The following is a 19951-nucleotide window of genomic DNA, read 5'->3' on the forward strand; positions in this document are numbered from 1 at the left end:
TTTGAAATTGCCGCTCAAGGCCAGCTCGGCATCCAGCCTAGGAATTGGAAGGATTCTGGAGAATCCCCTTAGGAAGAAATGTTTAAAAGTGCAAAGTGAAGAGTAGAAGACCCTCTCCCGGTCACTAGGGGTGCATTTGCCGTTCTTTTATCAACAGCACTTCAAGTAGAAGCATCTGGGACAAGGACTAGAACCGTGCCTGGGGCAGCCCCCACGTCCTCTCGGGAACAGGGGTGGAGCGCTGGCCAGAGTGGCTGAGGGCGGCCCGCCGCCGACGTTGTGGGCAGGAAGCCGGCGCTTTGTCTTCTCTCCCACCGCGGAGAACACGAGGCGGAGGCGCGCCCCAGCTGGTCACACGCTGCCCAGGGCGGGCGTCGGTCAAGAGCCCTGTCTCCAAGCAGGATTAAAAGGGAACCAAAGGGCTGGCCGAGGGGCTTCAGAAGCTCCTGGGCGAGGCCTGAGCCCGTGGGTCTCGACACTAAAATCTGGCGAACTCCCTGCGCGTTCGCAAAGGTTTTGGAGCTCTTAAGAGCCCGGCGACGCCTGCGCTGGCCAAGCGCCGTGCCCACGGGAGGCGCCGTCCTCTTTGTAACTGGAGCAGACCCTGGCGGGCCAGTTGCTATGGCAATGTTCCTCCCTCTGCTGGGCGAGGCCGGGAGGTAGGCGGGCCTTGGCGGAAGTCACCCACTCTCGGCTTTCGGGAGCCGCCCCACCCCCAACTAATTGTTTGCCAGAAAGGAACCGTAAGATAGATGCTTTGTAAGTGAGGCATCTAGGGGGCCATATTAGAACAGAAAACCAGGACAGCCTTTTTCTCCGTCAGCCTCGCCACAAATCCCTTCGTGCCAACGGTTTTAACGGTCCTTCAAAGCCAGAAGGAGGGGGCGTGGTAATTCGGGGTGGGGGTTTGTTTGAAGGGCCACGCCCTTTCCTCGGCCTTTGGATTTTTCCAGGCCGCGCCCACGGCAGGAGGGGTTGTTCTAGAGCACGCCCCTTCCTTGTTCGCGCGGAAAGAGAACCAAAATGGAGGAGTAATAATCATGATTAAATTGAGCGAGCGCAACTAATCACGCAAAGAGGGCGGCGGGAGGGCCGCCTTCCGCAAGCGTGCTTCCAGGCCTCCGCTTCCCACCTATTCGGCGGCGCCCTGTTGTTTCTGCGCCTGCGCGCTGCTTCCCGCGAGCTCACGGGCGGAGCGAACACGCACAGAGTCGCAGGGGCGCGCAAAGGGGGAGGAGCAGGCGTGACCAGGCGCGCGCGCGTGTGGAGTGACTCTAGAGAGCAGGCGAGTCGGGCGGATCGGGTGGGTAGAGTGGTGCCGTCCGGTTGTTTGGTGGGAGGTACGTAAGGCCGCTCTGGGCACGTGGGCGCCCATTTCACTGGCTCGTTCGGTTCTAGGAGCAGATCCGGGGTAGAGGGAAGAGAGCTCCGGGTCAGGGGCTGCTGTCGCCGCCGCCGTCCGGGAGTCAGCCCGCCAGCCCGCTAGCCAGCGCTTCGCGGGCCCTGCCGGTCACGGTAAGCGGGACTGCGCTTACCGGAAAGAGGAGCGTAAGATGGAAGAGTGTGAGAGACCATGGGGGGTCTGTGGGGGAAGGGGAGTGGGGGTGTGTGTAAGGGGCAGGGTGTGTGATGAGAGAAAACCCAGCAAAGAGTAGTAATAATAATGGCCACCGCCACAAGGTAATATTCGAGTGATATGTGCGGGGACTTTACAAAGCACCTCATATGCTTCATTTTAACTTCTACTCCAATCGTCCGAGGTGCGTACTGTTATCAAACCCCTTTTACAAGATAGGAAAACTGAGGCACGAAATAGGTTAAGTAGCTTATGCAAGGACGCACAACTACGTGGCTTGACCTGGCTTCGAACTTAGTTCTCTTAGTCCTAAGGCCCGTAATTTTAACTTTGCTTTACCAAACAAACACAGAAGAAGAATGGCGTGTCAGAAGGAGGAGGACTGAGTGTGATTTGAAGTGGAAAGATGATGATAAACGAGAAGAGAATGATGATGGGAGACAGAGTAGTGGGGAGGAGGACCTGAATATGGAATCTTGCGGGCCTCCCCCTTCTAAGTCGCCGCCTCCTCCTTAGTTCTTGAGGCCCCACAACTTTTTCTTGGTGTACTATGGCTTTAGGAATGGAGGAGCCAACTCACAGACCTGGGCCGTTCGGGTGGTTTTAAGAAGTTTGAACTGCAGTTCAGTCCAGGACAGTGCCTTGAGACACTGTGTTTGGAGGTAGGGGAGGGTCAGAGGATCCTCTTAAACGCTGCTGCTATTTATTTCTTCAAACGTGCCACTTCCTTTTCTATCTTATCTAGGCACGGCAAAGCCTTTGTTCAGTCCTCTCGAATAGGGAAGTGATGTTTATTGTTTCCTTGTACACTTGGGCTTAAACAAACAAAATCAGACTCAACATTTCTTTTCCCGAGCAAGGCCTTGATTGCTTGCAGAGAAAACGTTCCGGTGGCTTTATCATTAGTTGCCCTTCAGAGATTTCCTGTGTAAGTAAGGAGTTATGTTTTGGAGAAGTTTACACTGTAGATCAACGGGAGCCATCTGAACATACTGCCCTGCAGGTCAGCACAGGGCAGGGACTTCAGTAATTCATAGGGGTGTGTGTGTTTGTGAAAACCTTTCCCTCTTGCACAGTTTTCTCTGTAGCTCATGTGGGAGTCAAGTTTTTAAGTCAGCCCGTGAGGCAAACATTGTATGTAATAAAAATTAATCCTTAAAAATTCCTTAGGAACATTCAACGCTTGAGATTAGCATCCTGTTTGTGACTACATGCTGGACAGTTTTTCCTTCAGTTTTGAAACTTGTTACTGCTGCTTTGGTTGTAACCCAGATAAGTAATTAGGTTACCTTTAGGGGCTGTGTTGTGCAAATAAGCATATTTGAAAGCCATAGAGTTGTGATGTGCTGTGAGATGCTTGCACTGAGGAGGCTTAAAAGGAGGAAGACAAACCCCTATCTTAGGCTCATTTTGGAGCATGTGCTTATGAAGTGGAAAGTGACAGGCTGAATTGCTGGTATGATGATGATGATGATGATGATTTTTTTGAAACATGCTCTTGCTCACTCGCTGAGGCTGGAATGCAGTGGCGTAATCACAGCTCACTGCTGCAGCCTCGACTTCCTGGGGCTCAAGTGATCCTCCCAGCTCAGTCTCCTGAGTAACTGGGACTACAGGCACACACTACCGTGCCTGGCTAAGTTTTTGTACTTTTTGTAGAGACGGGGAGGTCTTACTTTGTTGCCTAGGCTGGTCTCGAACTCCTAAGTTCAAGTGATTCTGCAACCTCAGACTCTCAAAAGTGCTGGGATTACAGGTGTGAGCCACTGCGCTCTTCCTCCTGGTATTTAAGTTGCTATTTTATTTTATTTTTTGGCAAACATATGTCAGTAATTTGACTTGCTAAATTAAATGTGCATAGTGTGATTCCTCTTTAATTTTTGAGTGGCACTGCATTCAGGGGCTTGCAAGCTATTGTTTACTTCCCCACAGATCCTAGCTAACTTTGGAGCAAAAATGGCTTACATATTTTTGCCAGCTGTCTGGCTTTTGCAGTCCCCATATATATGCCAGATATGTGTAACAGTGGTTAACTTTTTAAAAACCAGTTCTCTTTTAAATGGAGGTTAAAGGCATCTTTTGGTTGTGTGGGGTTTTTGTTGTTGTTGTTGCTTTTGCTTTTATGGAAACATCTCCCAAAAACTCGGGAGTGATACACCCACTTCCTCCAAAGTAGTTATGGTTATGTTTGAAATGACACCAAAAATGAAGGATATTATTTCAGTTAGGGAATAAGGAGGTACCACTGATTTAACATTATATGGGTATAGAAAATGGTTTTAAGGCCTTTTGCAGGGGAGAAATCTTAAGCAAGTTTAGGAATCTAAAATTCTGAGTTGGAACATTTTCTGAATTATGGTCAGATAGTGGAATTTACTCCACATTCATTCTGAACTTCTCTCTTTTCTTGATCTTTATTGTTCTTTTGCAAGCCTGTAATAGAACAAAAACAAGAGAAGAAATATATCCTGGCTTTAAGAAGTTTCTACTATGTTTTTGTGGGGAGATACCACATAGTCTACTTAAGTTTAACTACTATAATTACAGAGAAAAATCTGTAGAAGTATAGGATACCTTGAATAAATGGAATCTTCAAGGGTTGCTGGCAAACCAACAGTTTGATTTCTCAGAAGTTTCTTAGAGAAATGATGCCAGTGTTGTTTTGCTCCAGATTCTCATTGTTGCATCTGCCAATCTTGAAAGTAGGAAGCAAAGATATTCCTTGCTCTGTCCTTTGGGAACCACGTACATTCGTTTTACTGTTTCTAGGAAATTTTCTTTAAATATATACATTAGAGTCCACTATTGTGTTGTGGATCCATGCAGTGGGCTTGCCTTAGAAGTAAATGCCTTTATTTTTTGTTGTTTGTTTTTTTTTTTTTTTTTTTTTTTTGGAGACTTAGTCTCGCTCTGTCACCCAGGCTGGATTGTGGTGGCACTTCTTGTCTCACTGCAACCTCCGCCTCCTGGGTTCAAGCAATTCTCCTGCCTCAGCCTCCGGAGTAGCTGGGACTGCAGGCGCGTGACATCACAGCCAGCCAATGTTTTGTATTTTTAGTAGAGACGGAGTTTCACCATGTTAGCCAGGGTGGTCTCAATCTCCTGACCTTGTGATCCGCCCGCCTCAGACTTCCAAAGTGCTAAGATTACAGGCGTGAGCCACCACAGCCGACTTTTTTGTATTTTTATAACCAGGCCACGTATGTTGTTTGCCATAATAATAACAGCATTAGTCAGAGACCCAATCATGATGAGTTTTTTTCTCACAGAATACTTTCCCCTCCCTAATTTTTCTCTTGAAAAATACACCATGAATCATTCTGTTTCTGGCTGAATGATTTATACCAGCCATCTTTAGTCCTACTGTTGAATTGCTGCATAGTTTCTTTTTAATTTATGTGTTTAAAAGTAAATACTGGCCGGTGGATCACAAGGTCAGGAGTTCAAGACCAGCCTGGCCAATATAATGAAACCGCATCTCTACTAAAATACAAAACTTAGCTGGGCGTGGTGGCGCACACCTGTAGTCCCAGCTACTTGGGTAGCTGAGGCAGGAGAATCGCTTGCACCCAGGAGGCAGAGGTTGCAGTGAGCCAGGAGTGCACCACTGCGCTCTAGCCTGGGCGAGAGAGCGAGACTCCATCTAAAAAAAAAAAATAAAAACGTAAATACTAACTCAAATTCTGATTTTCGTTGTGGTTTTTAGGGTTCAGATTAGCAAGTGGGATTGTTTTCTACCACTTAAATCCCTCACTTCATGCTCTGTTTGCACAAATCTAAAGAGGCACTGGTATATCTAAAGAGGCACTGGTATTGTTAATTGCCTCTAGTTATATTTGACTTTTGGATTGTAGAGAAAAATAATTTCCTTTTGTGGGTTGGGGGAAGAATCCCATGCCAGTATTCATCATATGGGTACAAAGGCTTGAGTGTGAGAGTTTAGGTCTACGTTCTTTCAGGCTTTCAGAGATCTCAGGTACATTGAAAATGGCTAAGGTGATTCCTTTAGGACTGTTTCCATGATTTGGTCCCTGTGCAAAGTGATGTGAAAGTCATGGATAAGGGCATATTTGTGGTAACTGGGGATTATTTTGGTCTAGTCTACAGAGAGCTGAAAAACTAGGGTAGTGGTTTCACTTCTGTGGCAGAGGACTGCTGGGCAGAAGTTTTAGTAACTTCAGTTTCTTCAGGAAAGAACCGTGTGTGTGTGTGTGCGTGTGTTTGCGTGTTTGTGTGTGTTGACAAGAGTTTCCCCATCATATAAAATGGAGAATAATCTTAATGTTTTAAACTAATGAAGTGATTGTAAAATATTGTTTTGATGTCTTTGTTTTGTTGACATCTTATGTGTGTATAAACTTACATGATTTTAAAATGTTTTAAAATCTAGATCAGATCAAACATTGTCTGGCCTGCACTGTAAAACTAGTTAGCTGACGACGACTTCTCAGGTTTCTTCAAGATGCCTGCAGCACTTGTGGAGAATAGCCAGGTTATCTGTGAAGTATGGGCCAGTAATCTAGAAGAAGAGATGAGGAAGATCCGAGAAATCGTGCTCAGTTACAGTTATATTGCCATGGTAAGGAGCTCTACTCTGACTCACCTTCTTTTTTACTCTTAGAGATGGGGTCTTGCTCTGTTGCCCAGGCTGGAGTGCAGTGGCTATTGACAGATGCAATCAATCATAGCTCACTGCAGCCTTGAACTCCTGGGCTCAAGCAGTCCTCCCACCTCACCTTTCCAGGTTGCTGGGACCGCAGGCTCATACCACCATGCCCAGCTTGACTCACCTTCTTATATGGATGGGTTGAGGGAATGTTTAATTTGAGATCTTGAAAAGAATGAGTATGTTCCACTAAAGCCATTGTGAATTAAACCTGACAGAAGGTTGTGTTGCTTTATGAAATATCAAGGTAGCCAGTGTCTCTGAGAAGGATGTAACCTCTAGTATCTTAGATTTTTTGTAACATTATTCTGTTTGAAAGTCTTTAAAGCAGAAGTTACATCAACCCCCGGGGCCCATCTGTTCTACAGATATGGTGAATTTGACTATACAATGTTTATTCAAAATTTTAAAAATTTATTGCCAGCATTTAAAAGTCAATAGAACTCAGTTGAATTCCAGATTTCTGGCATCTCTGAAAAAAAAATAGGAAGACCTGGCAATATATGTTATCTACCCCTGCCTGACACTGGCTGGAGAAAGAGATGAGTATTGTGGTAATATTAAGAGCCTCCTGTAGAGAGGCATGTGCTCTCTGTTTTACTCCAGTTCCTGTTACTTGTACCATTTTCATACCTAGCTGACTTTACTCCTTTACATTAGCTGCTTGGAATTTGTGACTCTTGCTTTAGAAATTATAGAGTTAAGTCTGTAGCTTGGTATTCAGAGCTCCTTCCAGTCTTTTCACTCAAGCTAAGCCTGTCTCTTTGTATTTTTTTCTGAATGGCTGTTTCACTTCCCTGTATTTGTATTTTTATTCATATATTGTTCTCAACCTAGAATGTTCTTAATTGACTGCATATCTACCTGTAGTTACTCAACTCTTTCTATTGACATTCTGCTTATTTAGGATCAAGTTGTTGTGCGAAGCTTCATGATTCTAGTGCTTCTTTAGTAGATATCAACAAGATCAGTATTTTAAGATAGGCTTTTGGCCGGTCGTGTTGGCTGATGCCTGTAATCTGTGCACTTTGGGAGGCCGAGGCAGGTGGATCACTTGAGATCAGCCTGGGCAACATGGTGAAACCCCATCTCTACAAAAAATACAATAATTAGCTGGGTGTGGTAGCATGGACCTGTAGTTCTAGCTGCTTAGGGAGGCTGAGGGGGGAGGATTGATTGCACTTGTGAGGTTGAGGCTGTAGTGAGCTGTGATTGTGCTACTGCCCTGCAGCCTGGGTGACAGAGACAGACCAACCCTGTCTCAAAAAAACACAAAAAGAATTTTGTGCCCAAGTTTGGGGCTTGTCACATAACTTTTATAAATGGAGGTAAAATTTTATTTATGAATTACCAATTCAGCATCCACTGTTTTCTGAAACCTTGTGATGAGAGACTTTTTCCTTTTCTAGGACACAGAATTTCCAGGTGTTGTGGTGCGACCAATTGGTGAATTTCGTAGTTCCATAGATTACCAGTATCAGCTTCTGCGGTGCAATGTTGACCTTTTAAAAATTATCCAGCTGGGCCTTACATTCACAAATGAGAAGGGAGAATATCCTTCTGGAATCAATACTTGGCAGTTCAATTTCAAATTTAACCTTACGTAAGTGATTTCTAAATAATTTTGTTAATTTTAAGTTTTGTTTTCACTGAATCCAGGTAGGTGTTGGATAGAGTGGTCAAGCAGAGGATGGAATAGGGAATCTCAGCAAGTGAAGTCCTGCTTAAAGAACTGCAGCAGCTCAACAATGAAAAGATAACCCAACTAAAAATGTGCAAAAGATCTGAATAGACTTCTTGAAAGATAATGTACAGATGGCCAGTAAGCACATGAAAAGATGCTCAACATCATTAGTCATGAGGGAAATGCAAATTAAACCCACATTGGGATACCACTTCACACCCACTAGAATGGCTGTAGTCAAAAAGACATAATAAGTGTTGTTGAGAGTGTGGAGAAAATTGGAACCCTCATACATTGCTGCTGGGAATATAGAATTTGGGGGAAATTCTGGAAAATAGTTTTGCAGTTCTTGAAAATGTTAAACATAGAGTTGCCACATGAGCTAGCAATTCCACTCTTAGGCAGTGGAAGATTCCATGGTATGTATATACCACATTTTGTTTATTCATCTGTTGATAGACACTTGGGTTTCTTCTACCTCTTGGCTGTTGTGAATATTGCTGCTATGAACATGGGTGTGCAAATATTTCTTCAAGGTCTTGCTTTCAGTTCTTTTGGATATATACCCAGGAATTTAAATTTTTTAAAATTTTTTTTTATTTTTTATACCCAGGAATTTTAAAAGAAAATTTGGGGGACACTGTCATTTTGCTGATTGCATGAAGTGATGTTAGTGTACTTCGTATCATATCCTGCTTTGTTTAACTGGGCATCAGGAGTGTTTCATGACTTAGGAGTAATCTTTTCTTCCTGTGAAGACAGGGTCTGTCTTTGTCACGCAGGCTAGAATGCAGTGGTGTGAACATGGCTCACTGCAGCCTCAATCTCCCAGGCTCAAGTGATCCTCCCACCTCAGCCCCCCCAAGTAGCAGGGACTACAGGTGCATGCCACCATGCCCGGCTAATTTTTTGTGGAAAGTGATCAGCCCGCTTTGACCTCCCAAAGTGCTGGGATAACAGGTGTGAGCCATTGTGCCTGCAAGGAACAACTTTTGTTGTTGTTGTTCGTATGTTTTGGAAATTTCCTTGAGGTTCAAGTAATTTTGAGAGATCATCTGGCTCTTTCCTTTAGCTGCATTTTTTAGTTTATTGTCAAAGCCTGTAAGTTTGTACCATAAAAATAATATAATACAAGGAAGAAAAATGAGTTATTTCAGAGTGGTTTGAGTATGTTTGGATTTAAAATAATGTTTACTTGCGGCTGGGCGTGGTGGCTCACACCTGTAATTCCAGCACTCTGGGAGGCTGAGGTGGGTGGATCAATGGATCACTTGAGGCCAGGAGTTCAAGACCAGCCTGCCCAATGTGGTGAAACCCTATCTCTACTAAAAATACAAAAAGCCAGGTGTGCTGGTGGGTGCCTGTAATCCCAGCTACTTAGGAGGCTGAGGTGGGAGGATCACTTGAACTCAGGAGGCGGAGGCTGCAGTGAGTCGAGATTGTGCCACTGCATTCCAGCCTAGGTGACAGAGTGAGACTCTGCCTCAATAAAAAGAAAAAAGAAATAATGTTTACTTGGGATTGAAGCCTAGTTATAATAAAACAAAAAAATTATGTTTATTTAAGTGGAAAAAAAACTTGTGATTCAACACTGGTTTTAATTTAGTGGAAAAAAATCAAGATTGCAGTGGTTTTCTTATTGCCTAACCCAAGTTTATATGAAAAGCAAGTGAAAGTCTAATGGAACAGGATTTGTTTAGCTTATTTCCTTACTTTTGTGTTACATGGTATCGTAAATAATTCATGTGGTTGAATTAATGGATATATCTTTACAGTGGAATGTTATGCCAGTGTTACAATGGATGAGTACTGATTTGTAAAGATGGTCTGTGATGTAGAGATGTAAGAGATGTAGGTGTGTATGTGTAGACAGATAAAATAGTCTGGAAAGAGCTGTAAACGAAGGTGTTGTATCTGTGGGGTAGCATTATAAGAATGTTAATTTTTTCAATTTTTTTCATAACAGAGTCTTTCAGATAATCATCTGTATACCAAGTAATAACATGTTACAAGTTATTTAATTCTGTCATCTAGTAATTTTGATTAAGAGAAACTAAAAGTAGCTCAAACAATTACACTAGTATTCATTGTTTGAACCATTAGCAGGAATAGACTACTTTAAGACTGGCTGTTGCTTCACATGGGTTACAAATAACTATTTGCTACTTTTTCATAGATAAAGCCCCTGACCTTCATGGAAGCATTAGGGAAAAAGAAAACTTAATTTCTTTCCTTCTTCAAAGAACTTTTTCCTTTCACTAGATATAAGAAAGAAAAAGTCAACAATGATACATGTGTTGCTTGAGCTAAAAGACATAGGAAAACAGACAACACACACCCATTACATTTCTATGAAATACGAGGTAAAGAGAAAATTTTTTTAATGTCCTTTTTAAAATATAAGAGCTTTAGTTGAGTTGTAAGTCTGTACAAAGAAGCTAGATTTGCTACTCTCCAAGAAGTGAAGGGACCTGCTATGTAATATACAGAAATCTTTTACTTCCTTTTTTTAAAAAATTTTTAAATTTTTTAAAATTTTTATTTGAGACAGAGTCTTGCTCTGTCACCCAGGCTGGAGTGGCACAATCTCAGCTCACTGCAACCTGTGCCTCCTGGGTTCAAGCAATTCTCCTGCCTCAGTCTCCCGGGTAGCTGGGATTACAGGCGTGCCCACCACCATGCCTGGCTAATTTTTGTATTTTTTTAGTAGAGATGGGGTTTCACCATGTTGGCCAGGCTGGTCTTGAACTCCTGACCTTGTGATCCGCCCACCTTGGCCTCCCAAAGTGCTGGGATTACAGGTGTGAGCCACCACGCTCCACCTGTTTACTGCCTTTTTTTTTTTTTCCCTTTTTTTTTCTTTTTTCTTTTTTTTTTGAGATGGTGTCTCGCTTTGTCACCCAGGCTGGAGTGCAGTGGCGCGATCTCGGCTTACTGCACCCTCTGCCTCCCAGGTTCAAGCAGTTCTCTGCTTCAGCCTCCCGAGTAGCTGGGATTACAGGTGGCCACCACCATGCCTGGCTAATTTTTGTATTTTTAGTAGAGATGGGTTTCACCATCTTGGCCAGGCTGGTCTTTAACTCCTGACCCTTGTGATCCACCCACGCTGGCCTCCCAAAGTGCTAGGATTACAGGTGTGAGGCACCGCATCCGACCTATTTACTTCTTTTTCATAGGAATGTAACGAGCTTTGCCAAAGCTTTGTGTTCCCTGAGGTTATCTAAAATGCCAGTTCATGGAACAGGCACTTCTTTCTCCCACTCCTTTCCGTTTATGCTGTAGTTTTCATGGATTTCTGGCCAATGTCACAGAGGCCAAGAGGCTACCCAAGCCTTTTTCTGCCATAAGTAGGTCTGGTGGCTGGTCCTTTTCTGGGCTTCCTATGCCACTTGAGTGCTGCAGCTACTGGGATTCCAGGGCTGTGGCTTCCTTGACCTGGACCGCTTCCTCTTTCTGCAGGTGGTACTGTTAAGTTTCATCCTCAGCTGCTCCTTTGATCTGCTTCAGCCTCTGGGTCTTTTTGCTCATGCGCCTTGGATACCTTCTCAGTGGCACATTTCTTGGCCCACAGCAGCTGCTGGAACCCCTGAGACTGACTGGCCATGGTGGTGGTGACTCTGAGACTGAGGCAAGCAGCCTGAATCAGCTGGAAGGTGCATCGGGTCATCTTAGTTGGCTGCCCACCATCTGTGCCTCAGTATTTTTTTGTTGGTTGATTTTTTTTTTTTTTTTGAGATGGAGTTTCGCTCTTGTTGCCCAGGCTGGAGTGCAATGGCGCTCTCGGCTCACTGCAACCTCTGCCCCCCAGGTTCAAGTGATTCTCCCACCTCAGCATCCGAGTAGCTGGGATTACAGGCATGCGCCACCACGCCCGGCTAATTTTGTATATTTAGTAGAGACAGGGTTTCTCCACATTGGTCAGGCTGGTCTTGAACTTCCAACCTCAGGTGATCTGCCCACCTTGGCCTACCAAAGTGCTGGGATTATAGGCGTGAGCCACTGCACCCGGTCTTGTTTTTTTTTTTTTTTTAAGTTTATTTATTTATTTTTTGAGACAGAGTCTTGTTCTATTCCCTAGGCTGAAGTACAGTGGTGCCATCTTGGCTCACTGCAACCTTTGCCTCCTGGGTTCAGGTGATTCTTATGCCTCAACTTCCTGAGTACCTGGGATTACAGGGGCACACCACCACGTCTGACTAATTTTTGTTTTTGAGATGGAGTCTCGCTCTGTCATCAGGCTGAAGCGCAGTGGCGCGACCTTGGCTCACTATAACCTCTGCCTCCCGGATTCAAGCTAGTCTCCTGCCTCAGGCTCCCAAGTATCTGGGACTACAGGTGCATGCCACCATGCCCAGCTAATTTTTGTGGTTTTAGTAGAGACAGGGTTTCACCATGTCAGCCAGGATGGTCTCAATCTCTTGACCTTGTGATCCGCCCACCTTGGCCTCCCAAAGTTCTGGGATTACCGGCATGAACCACTGCGCCCGGCCTAATTTTTGTATTTTTAGTAGAGACAGAGTTTCACCATGTTGGCCAGGCTGGTTTGAACTCTTGGCCTCAAGTGATCCGCCTGTCTCAGCCTCCCAAAGTGCTGGTATTACAGGTGTGAGTCACCACGCCCAGCCTGTTTATTTTATTTTTGAGACAGGATCTTGCTCTGTCACCCAGACTAGAGTGCAGTGGTGTGAGCCCCCTCCAGTTCTTGACCTCAAGCAATCCTCTCACCTCAGCCTCTGGAGTAGTTGGGACTATAGATGCGTACCACCATGCCTGGCTTGTGTGTGTGTGGTGGGTTTTTTTTTCTTTTCTTTTTTTTTTTTTTTTTTTTTTGAGACAGAGTCTTGTCTGCTGCCCAGGCTGGTCTGGAACTCCTGGCCTCAGGTGATCTTCCTGCCGTGTGTGTGTGTCTGCGTGTGTGTCTGTGTGTGTGTGTGTGTGTGTGTGTGGTGGTTTTTTTTTTCTTTTCTTTTCTTTTTTTTTTTTTTGAGACAGAGTCTTGTCTGTTGCCCAGGCTGGTCTGGAACTCCTGGCCTCAGGTGATCTTCCTGCCTTGGCCTTGCAGAGTGCTGGGATTACAGGCGTGCACCACTGTGCCTGTTTTTTTTTTTTTTTCCAAATAATGAGCAAATGTATACCCATTATAATTAGGAAATTTAGTTTATGGAGGAAAATCTCATTTTTCTATCTGTCACAGAAATATGATGATCTACTCTGCATGCTTGTTTGAATGTTGGAAAGAGTGAATTGATCTATTAAGTTAGGGAAAGCATTTCAAAAATACTTGTACTATAAGTATAAGGTGGTGGTAATATTGTGGCCACTACTTCTGTTTCTTTATTCACCAGTTAATAAATAAACACCTTGTTTTTTAGAGAGGACATGTACTCCCAGGATTCCATAGATCTCCTTGCTAACTCAGGACTACAGTTTCAGAAGCATGAAGAGGAAGGGATTGACACACTGCACTTTGCAGAACTGCTTATGACATCAGGAGTGGTTCTCTGTGACAATGTCAAATGGCTTTCATTTCATAGGTCAGTCCTAGGGAATGTGTATTTCTCTCTCGCTTTGGGCTACACTGGAGCAGGGAACTGAATTCTTAGTCATTTTTGAAGTCCTAGTGACTGTTCTGTTCATCAGCAGCAGTCAGAAGTTGAATTGGTACTTGTTGCCCATGTTTCAGTTTTTCAGAAAATACTGGGGCTTATATACTGGTTTGTTTCACACGGTATTTGGCTTCATCATGTGGCTATCAGTGGGTTTAATTCCAAGTGGGAATATGGTGGGTGGAGAGGGTCACAGTACTTGGTTATCTTTTAAATGGCTGTCCCCAGAGTTTCTTAGGTACTTGAAAGCCAGATTCTCCTTATTTTAACTTCTCAGTACTTTTGGATTTTTGGTGAATCAAATCCACAGTTAAAACCTTTGGGTACTTTTTTATATCTCCCATATTAGCCTGTTAGGTTGTTATTGGAAAGTTCAGATTATAGGCCGGGCATGGTGGCTCACACCTGTAATCCCAACACTTTGGGAGGCTGAGGCAGGCAGACCACCTAAGGTCAGGAGTTCGAGACCAGCCTGGCCACCATGGCAAAACCCTGTCTCTACTAAAAATACAAAAATTAGCCAGGCATGGTGGCGGGCGCCTGTAATCCCAGCTACTTGGGAGACTAAGGCAGGGATAATTGCTTGAACCCGGGAGGTGAAGGTTGCAGTGAGCCGAGATCGCGCCATTGCACTCCAGCCTGGGCGACAGAGCGAGACTCTGTCTCAAAAAAAAAAAAAAAAAAAAAAAGATTCAGATTATAGTACAATAAACTACTCAGAAAAAGTGAAAGTTCCTAACACGAAGTAGCATTTACAAGCTTTGAGAAATAAAATGGTTGAACACTGGGGCCTGATAACTGCTGCTTTTTTAACCTCTGTGGTTTATTCTCTCCTTGTAGTGGCTATGATTTTGGCTATATGGTAAAGTTGCTTACAGATTCTCGTTTGCCAGAAGAGGAACATGAATTCTTTCATATTCTGAACCTTTTCTTCCCATCCATTTATGATGTGAAATACCTGATGAAGAGTTGCAAAAATCTTAAGGTATATGATGTTTTTCTTAATACCAGTAACAAAAATAAGGACAGAAAAAAAGCTGACTTTGCTTTATTGTTATGTGTTCAGCATGCATTATTGAGTACTAGATGCCAGTGTGGTGGTAGACAGGGTATAATATAAAGCTGATTTGCACAGATATTTGTGTGGCCATGAAGGGAACCCTCTGCTTCTATCATCTTAAGGCAGGCATTCTTCACTCGAGGCCCATGAACCTAATGAAAAGGTATAAATGCTGTTTGTTAGGGATGGGGTCTGTGGTGTAACAGATTCTCAGAGGGGTTCTTAACTCTAGAAAGTTTTAGAACTTGGTACCCTAATAAATTGTTGACATAGAGCTTTGCTGTCTAGAATTAGAGTGGGATTTACTATTTCCTCAGCCTTGCAATTCTGATTTTAAAGGCAGAGGTCTGGCAAAATTAACAACATGGAAAGGAGCAAAATATAGGATGTAGCACAATATAGCGTTTGGAAAAAGGGAAGAAAAGAGCTAAAAAGAGGTTATTAAGGCCTGTTAAATAAATGGCCTGTCCCCATTTCTTGCTAGAATTTAGTGAACTCATAACTGCACTTAGTTGACTTCAGTAGAGGCATGTTGGGTCTGTAATACTATCTTTGTTTTTCATATATCTCCAGGGAGGTCTTCAGGAAGTTGCTGATCAGTTGGATTTGCAGAGGATTGGAAGGCAGCACCAAGCAGGCTCAGACTCACTGCTGACAGGAATGGCTTTCTTTAGGATGAAAGAGGTAAACTTCCTCGAATGTGATCACAGGCCTCTTGGCAGTAACTTACTGAAGACTAAGGAGGTAGTGGATGGTCTGTTGTGTGGGCTGAGGTTTGCTGAACATGTGTTTTTATTTATTTATTTATTTATTTATTTATTTATTTATTTATTTGAGATGAAACCTTGCTCTGTCACCCAGGCTGGAGTGCAGTGGTGCGATCTCGGCTCACTGCAACCTCCACCTCCCGGGTTCAAGCTTTTCTTCTGCCTCGGCCTCCTGAGTAGCTGGGATTATAGGTGCCCGCCACCGTGCTCTGCTAATTTTTGTATTTTTAGTAGACACGGGGTTTTGCCACGTTGGCCAGGCTGGTTCAAACCCCTGACCTCAGGTGACCCGTCTGCCTTGGCCTCCCAAAGTGCTGGGATTACAGGCATGAGCCATGGTGCCTGGCTGAATTTTTTGTATTTTTAGTAGACACAGGATTTCACTATGCTGGCCAGGCTGGTCTCGAACTCCTGACCTCAGATGATCCACCTGCCTTGGCCTCCCAAAGTGCTGGGATTACAGGCGTGAGCCATGGTGCCTGGGTAAATTTTTTGTATTTTTAGTAGACACAGGGTTTCACTATGCTGGCCAGGCTGGTCTCGAACTCCTGACCTCAGATGATCCACCTGCCTTGGCCTCTCAAAGTGCTGGGATTACAGGCGTGAGCCACCGCGCCCGGTCACACTGATTGTTTTTTTAGCAAGTTGATGGCCACTTTGAAAGTGGTTGTTTTTTGTTACGGTGTTCAGCATGTCACATGTTTGAGAGGCAAAAGCAGCATTCTGACATGAGAGCCACTTTCTAGTAACCAAGTATTCTTGAGCACACCCAAGTCCAGAACTTGGTATTCTTGGTAACTCTAATTTTCAGTTATTTGCTTTTTTTTGATTCCTGTAATACAAATATGTTTGTTAGGCCACCCACTGACATTATGGTAAGTTCTGTCAATTACTATTAAATAAATACTATATTGAGTTTACTATAACCCCTTAGTAAAAAGACTCTTAATTTCTTCTTTTAGTTTCTTTACTCACTGACTCAGGTTTTAAAATGTATTTGAAGATGTAGAAGGAGTAAGACGCTGCTTGGAAAAATTAAAATGTCGATTTTGTTGACATTTTTGAGGAATGGATCAGATTAATTGATCTGTAGACATGGATCTCCTTTTTAGAGCTAAGATTGTAGAGAGGGAGAGTACATTTCCTCTTTGTTACTCTTAATTATAAACAACTGTTACCATGTGTTGGTAAATGTTCTAGGTTAGTGGTTCTCAACTGGGGATGATTTTGCCCTGGAGGGTACATTTGTTAATATCTGTACATGATTTTGGTTGTCACAATCTGGTGGGGGAGGGTGGTGTGCTACCTGTCAGGAATGCTGCTAAACATCCTATGATACACTGGACAAGTTACCCCAAATAATTATCTTGCCCCAGTAGTGTCACAATGGAGAGATCTTGCTTTGAGTGCTTACTGTTTGTTATCTCATTCCTCATAATAACCCTATTGTCCTGTTTATAGATAGGGAACTATGGCTTAAAAGGAGTTTAAATGACTTTGCCAAGGTCAAGTGAGTCCATCTGAATCCAGAGCCCAAGCTCTTAACCATTGCTTTGCTTGTTAAAGACAAGGGAGCAGTTGCATTAAAAGCAGCAGCAGCAGCAGCACAGAGATACTGGCAGTAAAAGAATACATGGAAAGTATGTCTGTTCAGATAGGAGAGCCTTTCTCCTGCAGAGAAAGGAGCATGAAAAGACTGCATTAAAAGGAAAGGTTTAGGCTGGGTATGGTGGCTCACACCTGTAATCCCAGCACTTTGGGAGGCCGAGGCAAGTGGATCACTTGAAGTCAGGAGTTCCAGACCAGCCTGACCAACATGGCGAAACCTGCCTCTATTAAAACTACAAAAATTAGCCAGGTATGATGACATGCATCTGTAATCCCAGCTACTTGGGAGGCTGAGGCAAGGGAATCACTTGAGCCTGGGAGGCGGAGGTTGCAGTGAGTACAACCGTGTCTGCTTTTTTTTTTTTGAGATGGAGTCTTGCATTGTTCCCCAGGCTGGAGTACAGTGGCGCAATCTCAGTTCACTGCAACGTCTGCCTCCCAGGTTCAAGCATTTCTCTGCCTCAGCCACCCAAGTAGCTGGGATTACAGGTGCCCGCCACCATGCCTGGCTGATTTTTTGTAATTTTAGTAGAGATGGGGTTTCACCATCTTGGCCAGGCTGGTCTTGAACTCCTGACCTCGTAATCCACCTGCCTTGGCACCCCAAAGTGCTGGGATTACAGGCGTGAGCCACTGTGCCTGGCTGAGCCTTTCTATACTATTAGTTTTTTTTTTTTCTAGTTTGGTGTATTTTCAGGGCTTTAGGAAGGCTGGGAGGTGCTGATGTGGTAGTGGTTTTTCTCTTTTTTGACATGGCATTTCACTGTGTTGCCCAGGCTGGAGTGCAGTGGCATGATCTTGGCTCACTGCAGCCTCTGCCTCCTGGGTGCAAGTGATTCTTCCGCCTCACCCTCCCAGGTAGCTGGGATTACAGGCGTGTGCCACCATGCCTGGCTCATTTTTGTATTTTTAGTAGAGATGGGGTTTTGCCATGTTGGCCAGGCCGGTCTCGACCTCCTGACCCCAAGTGATCTGCCCGCCTCGGCCTCACAAAGTGCTGGGATTACAGGCATGAGCCATTGTGCCTGGCCAGATGTGATAGTGTTTATACTTGTCATGACTTCTAGCATAATTCTCACCATGGTTCTCTGTCCCATCCTTCAGTTGTTTTTTGAGGACAGCATTGATGATGCCAAGTACTGTGGACGGCTCTATGGCTTAGGCACAGGAGTGGCCCAGAAGCAGAATGAGGATGTGGACTCTGCCCAGGAGAAGATGAGCATCCTGGCGATTATCAACAACATGCAGCAGTGATGGCGCCAGGCTCTGCAGGTTGGGCCTGATCCGAGTGGTGCTTACTATGCTGACTGTGTACTTATCTTCCCCAAGAGAAAATGCTTCTTTTGAGCAAACTGTACCTACCATCTGCATTGAGCAGAAAGACTTTTGTTTTACTGAAGACAAAGTTGTCTTTATTTTAGACCCAGAAGAGAGGAGTTTGCTCTGAATTTGTAAGTAAGTCTTCCCCATTCCTCATCCCTGAGCCTCTCCTCTCTGGTTGCCTCCTGCCACCAGCATCCATGGCTCATTTGACACCTTTTTAAATATCCAGGACAAGTCTGAAACAAACTAGTAAAATGTATATAACTCTTACCTGTTGTCATTCTTTTTCTTTTAAATTTATTGCTAATCTCTGATAATGAAGATTCTTACTCTGATTCTCAGCTGAGCTGTGAGGGCTTCCAGGGAAAATGGAACAAAATGGTGTTCTTATGTAATGGGTTGTAGATACTGAGTCTTCCTTTCCTTTTCTGACCCTTCTTGAGGACATTTGCTTTCCTCACACTTTTGTAGTCTTTCTTTACATATTACTATATGGAAATGAATTGCTCTGTGCTGAAATTTGAAGACCAGAAAATGAAACTTAAAAGCAAACAATTTTACTGAATCTGTGTACCCTTCATTCATGAGAACTCCAGAATGAGTGTTGACCACTGAAGCATCTTTTAAGTCTGTGTTCCATTGTGCCACTCAGGTTTGCCGTCGCATACGTATCATCTGAAATCATTTGAAATTTTTGTACAATAAAATATCCTGGATTTGATCCCAAATGAAACTAGTAAGATCAGATTTTTGGGTCATGTCTGTTGTATTTTCAATAATGTGATTTCAGATAGTCATCTGGATTCTCCCACTTCTCTATTTTCTCTACTTTTCCTTCCAGCAAACCTGAAACATTAGGGAGATGGATTAATGTGAGTACCAGGAATGTCTTTAAAAAGCTAGAGTGGTTACGTTTAATCAGGCAGTAAGATAATTTGGGTTCTTGAGTTGTTTTGGAGCAATATCCCACAACTGGGGTAGGAAGCTCAGGATTTTTTTTTTTTTTTTAAAGCTAGTCATTTCAAAAGTACATTGTATTTTTTTGAATGACCACAGTATGGACAATTTCAAAAACCAAAACCCCCTTTGGATTGGTGGAAATAAAAACTGGTAACTCACTCAAGTGAATGAATGGTCTTGCATTTTAAAAGCTTATGAGAAACTCAATTTGAAATGATTAAAAAATGTCAAGTATTATAAGCTGGTATTTAAGATGCTTGTAAATATTATTTATGTTTTTAATTTTGTAAAATAAAGATTTCTTTTTAACCACTGGCATTGAGGTTGGGTCTTTCATAGCTATGGATTGCTGGCTCTGGAAGATGGTCATTTGCCATTAGTGAAATAAGAGCATCTTGCCTCCATTGTCCCCAAGTTGGTTTACATACAAAATATCACTTGGGGGGGTGGGTGCGGGAATAAAAATATATATATCATTTGGTAGGAAGCTTTTCACGAGCACCTGTGTAAATGGAATTGTCTCTTCATGCTCAAGATTGTTGGGTCTTAATATTATAGAATTAAACCAGTTTAGTATTTCCTCACTCCATTATATATGGTGGATTAGCTTGTTAATCAGTGGGATTCTTTTAAACAACCTGAACTTTGGATATCCTAGAGTTGGCTCAAGACTTTGTTTCCAGCCATTTCTATTGACACAA

The 19951-nt window shown here is 43.5% G+C and overlaps 1 protein-coding gene across 11 annotated transcripts; it reads left to right on the forward strand.

Annotated features, from left to right (window-relative positions):
• The first annotated feature begins 1259 nt into the window (after nucleotides 1-1259).
• Nucleotides 1260-19568, forward strand: CNOT8 (CCR4-NOT transcription complex subunit 8). Of its 11 annotated transcripts, none has more exons than XM_078004298.1 (7): nucleotides 1260-1340; nucleotides 5967-6155; nucleotides 7652-7845; nucleotides 13299-13460; nucleotides 14373-14517; nucleotides 15166-15276; nucleotides 18072-19568. In XM_078004298.1, the coding sequence occupies exons 2-7, from the start codon at nucleotides 6039-6041 to the stop codon at nucleotides 18219-18221; spliced, it is 879 nt and encodes a 292-aa protein (XP_077860424.1). In that variant the 5' UTR covers nucleotides 1260-1340; nucleotides 5967-6038; the 3' UTR covers nucleotides 18222-19568.
• Nucleotides 19569-19951: the final 383 nt, after the last annotated feature.

This window comes from Macaca mulatta, chromosome 6 (genome assembly GCF_049350105.2).
Source record: "Macaca mulatta isolate MMU2019108-1 chromosome 6, T2T-MMU8v2.0, whole genome shotgun sequence".
In the NCBI taxonomy this organism is placed as follows: domain Eukaryota; kingdom Metazoa; phylum Chordata; class Mammalia; order Primates; family Cercopithecidae; genus Macaca; species Macaca mulatta.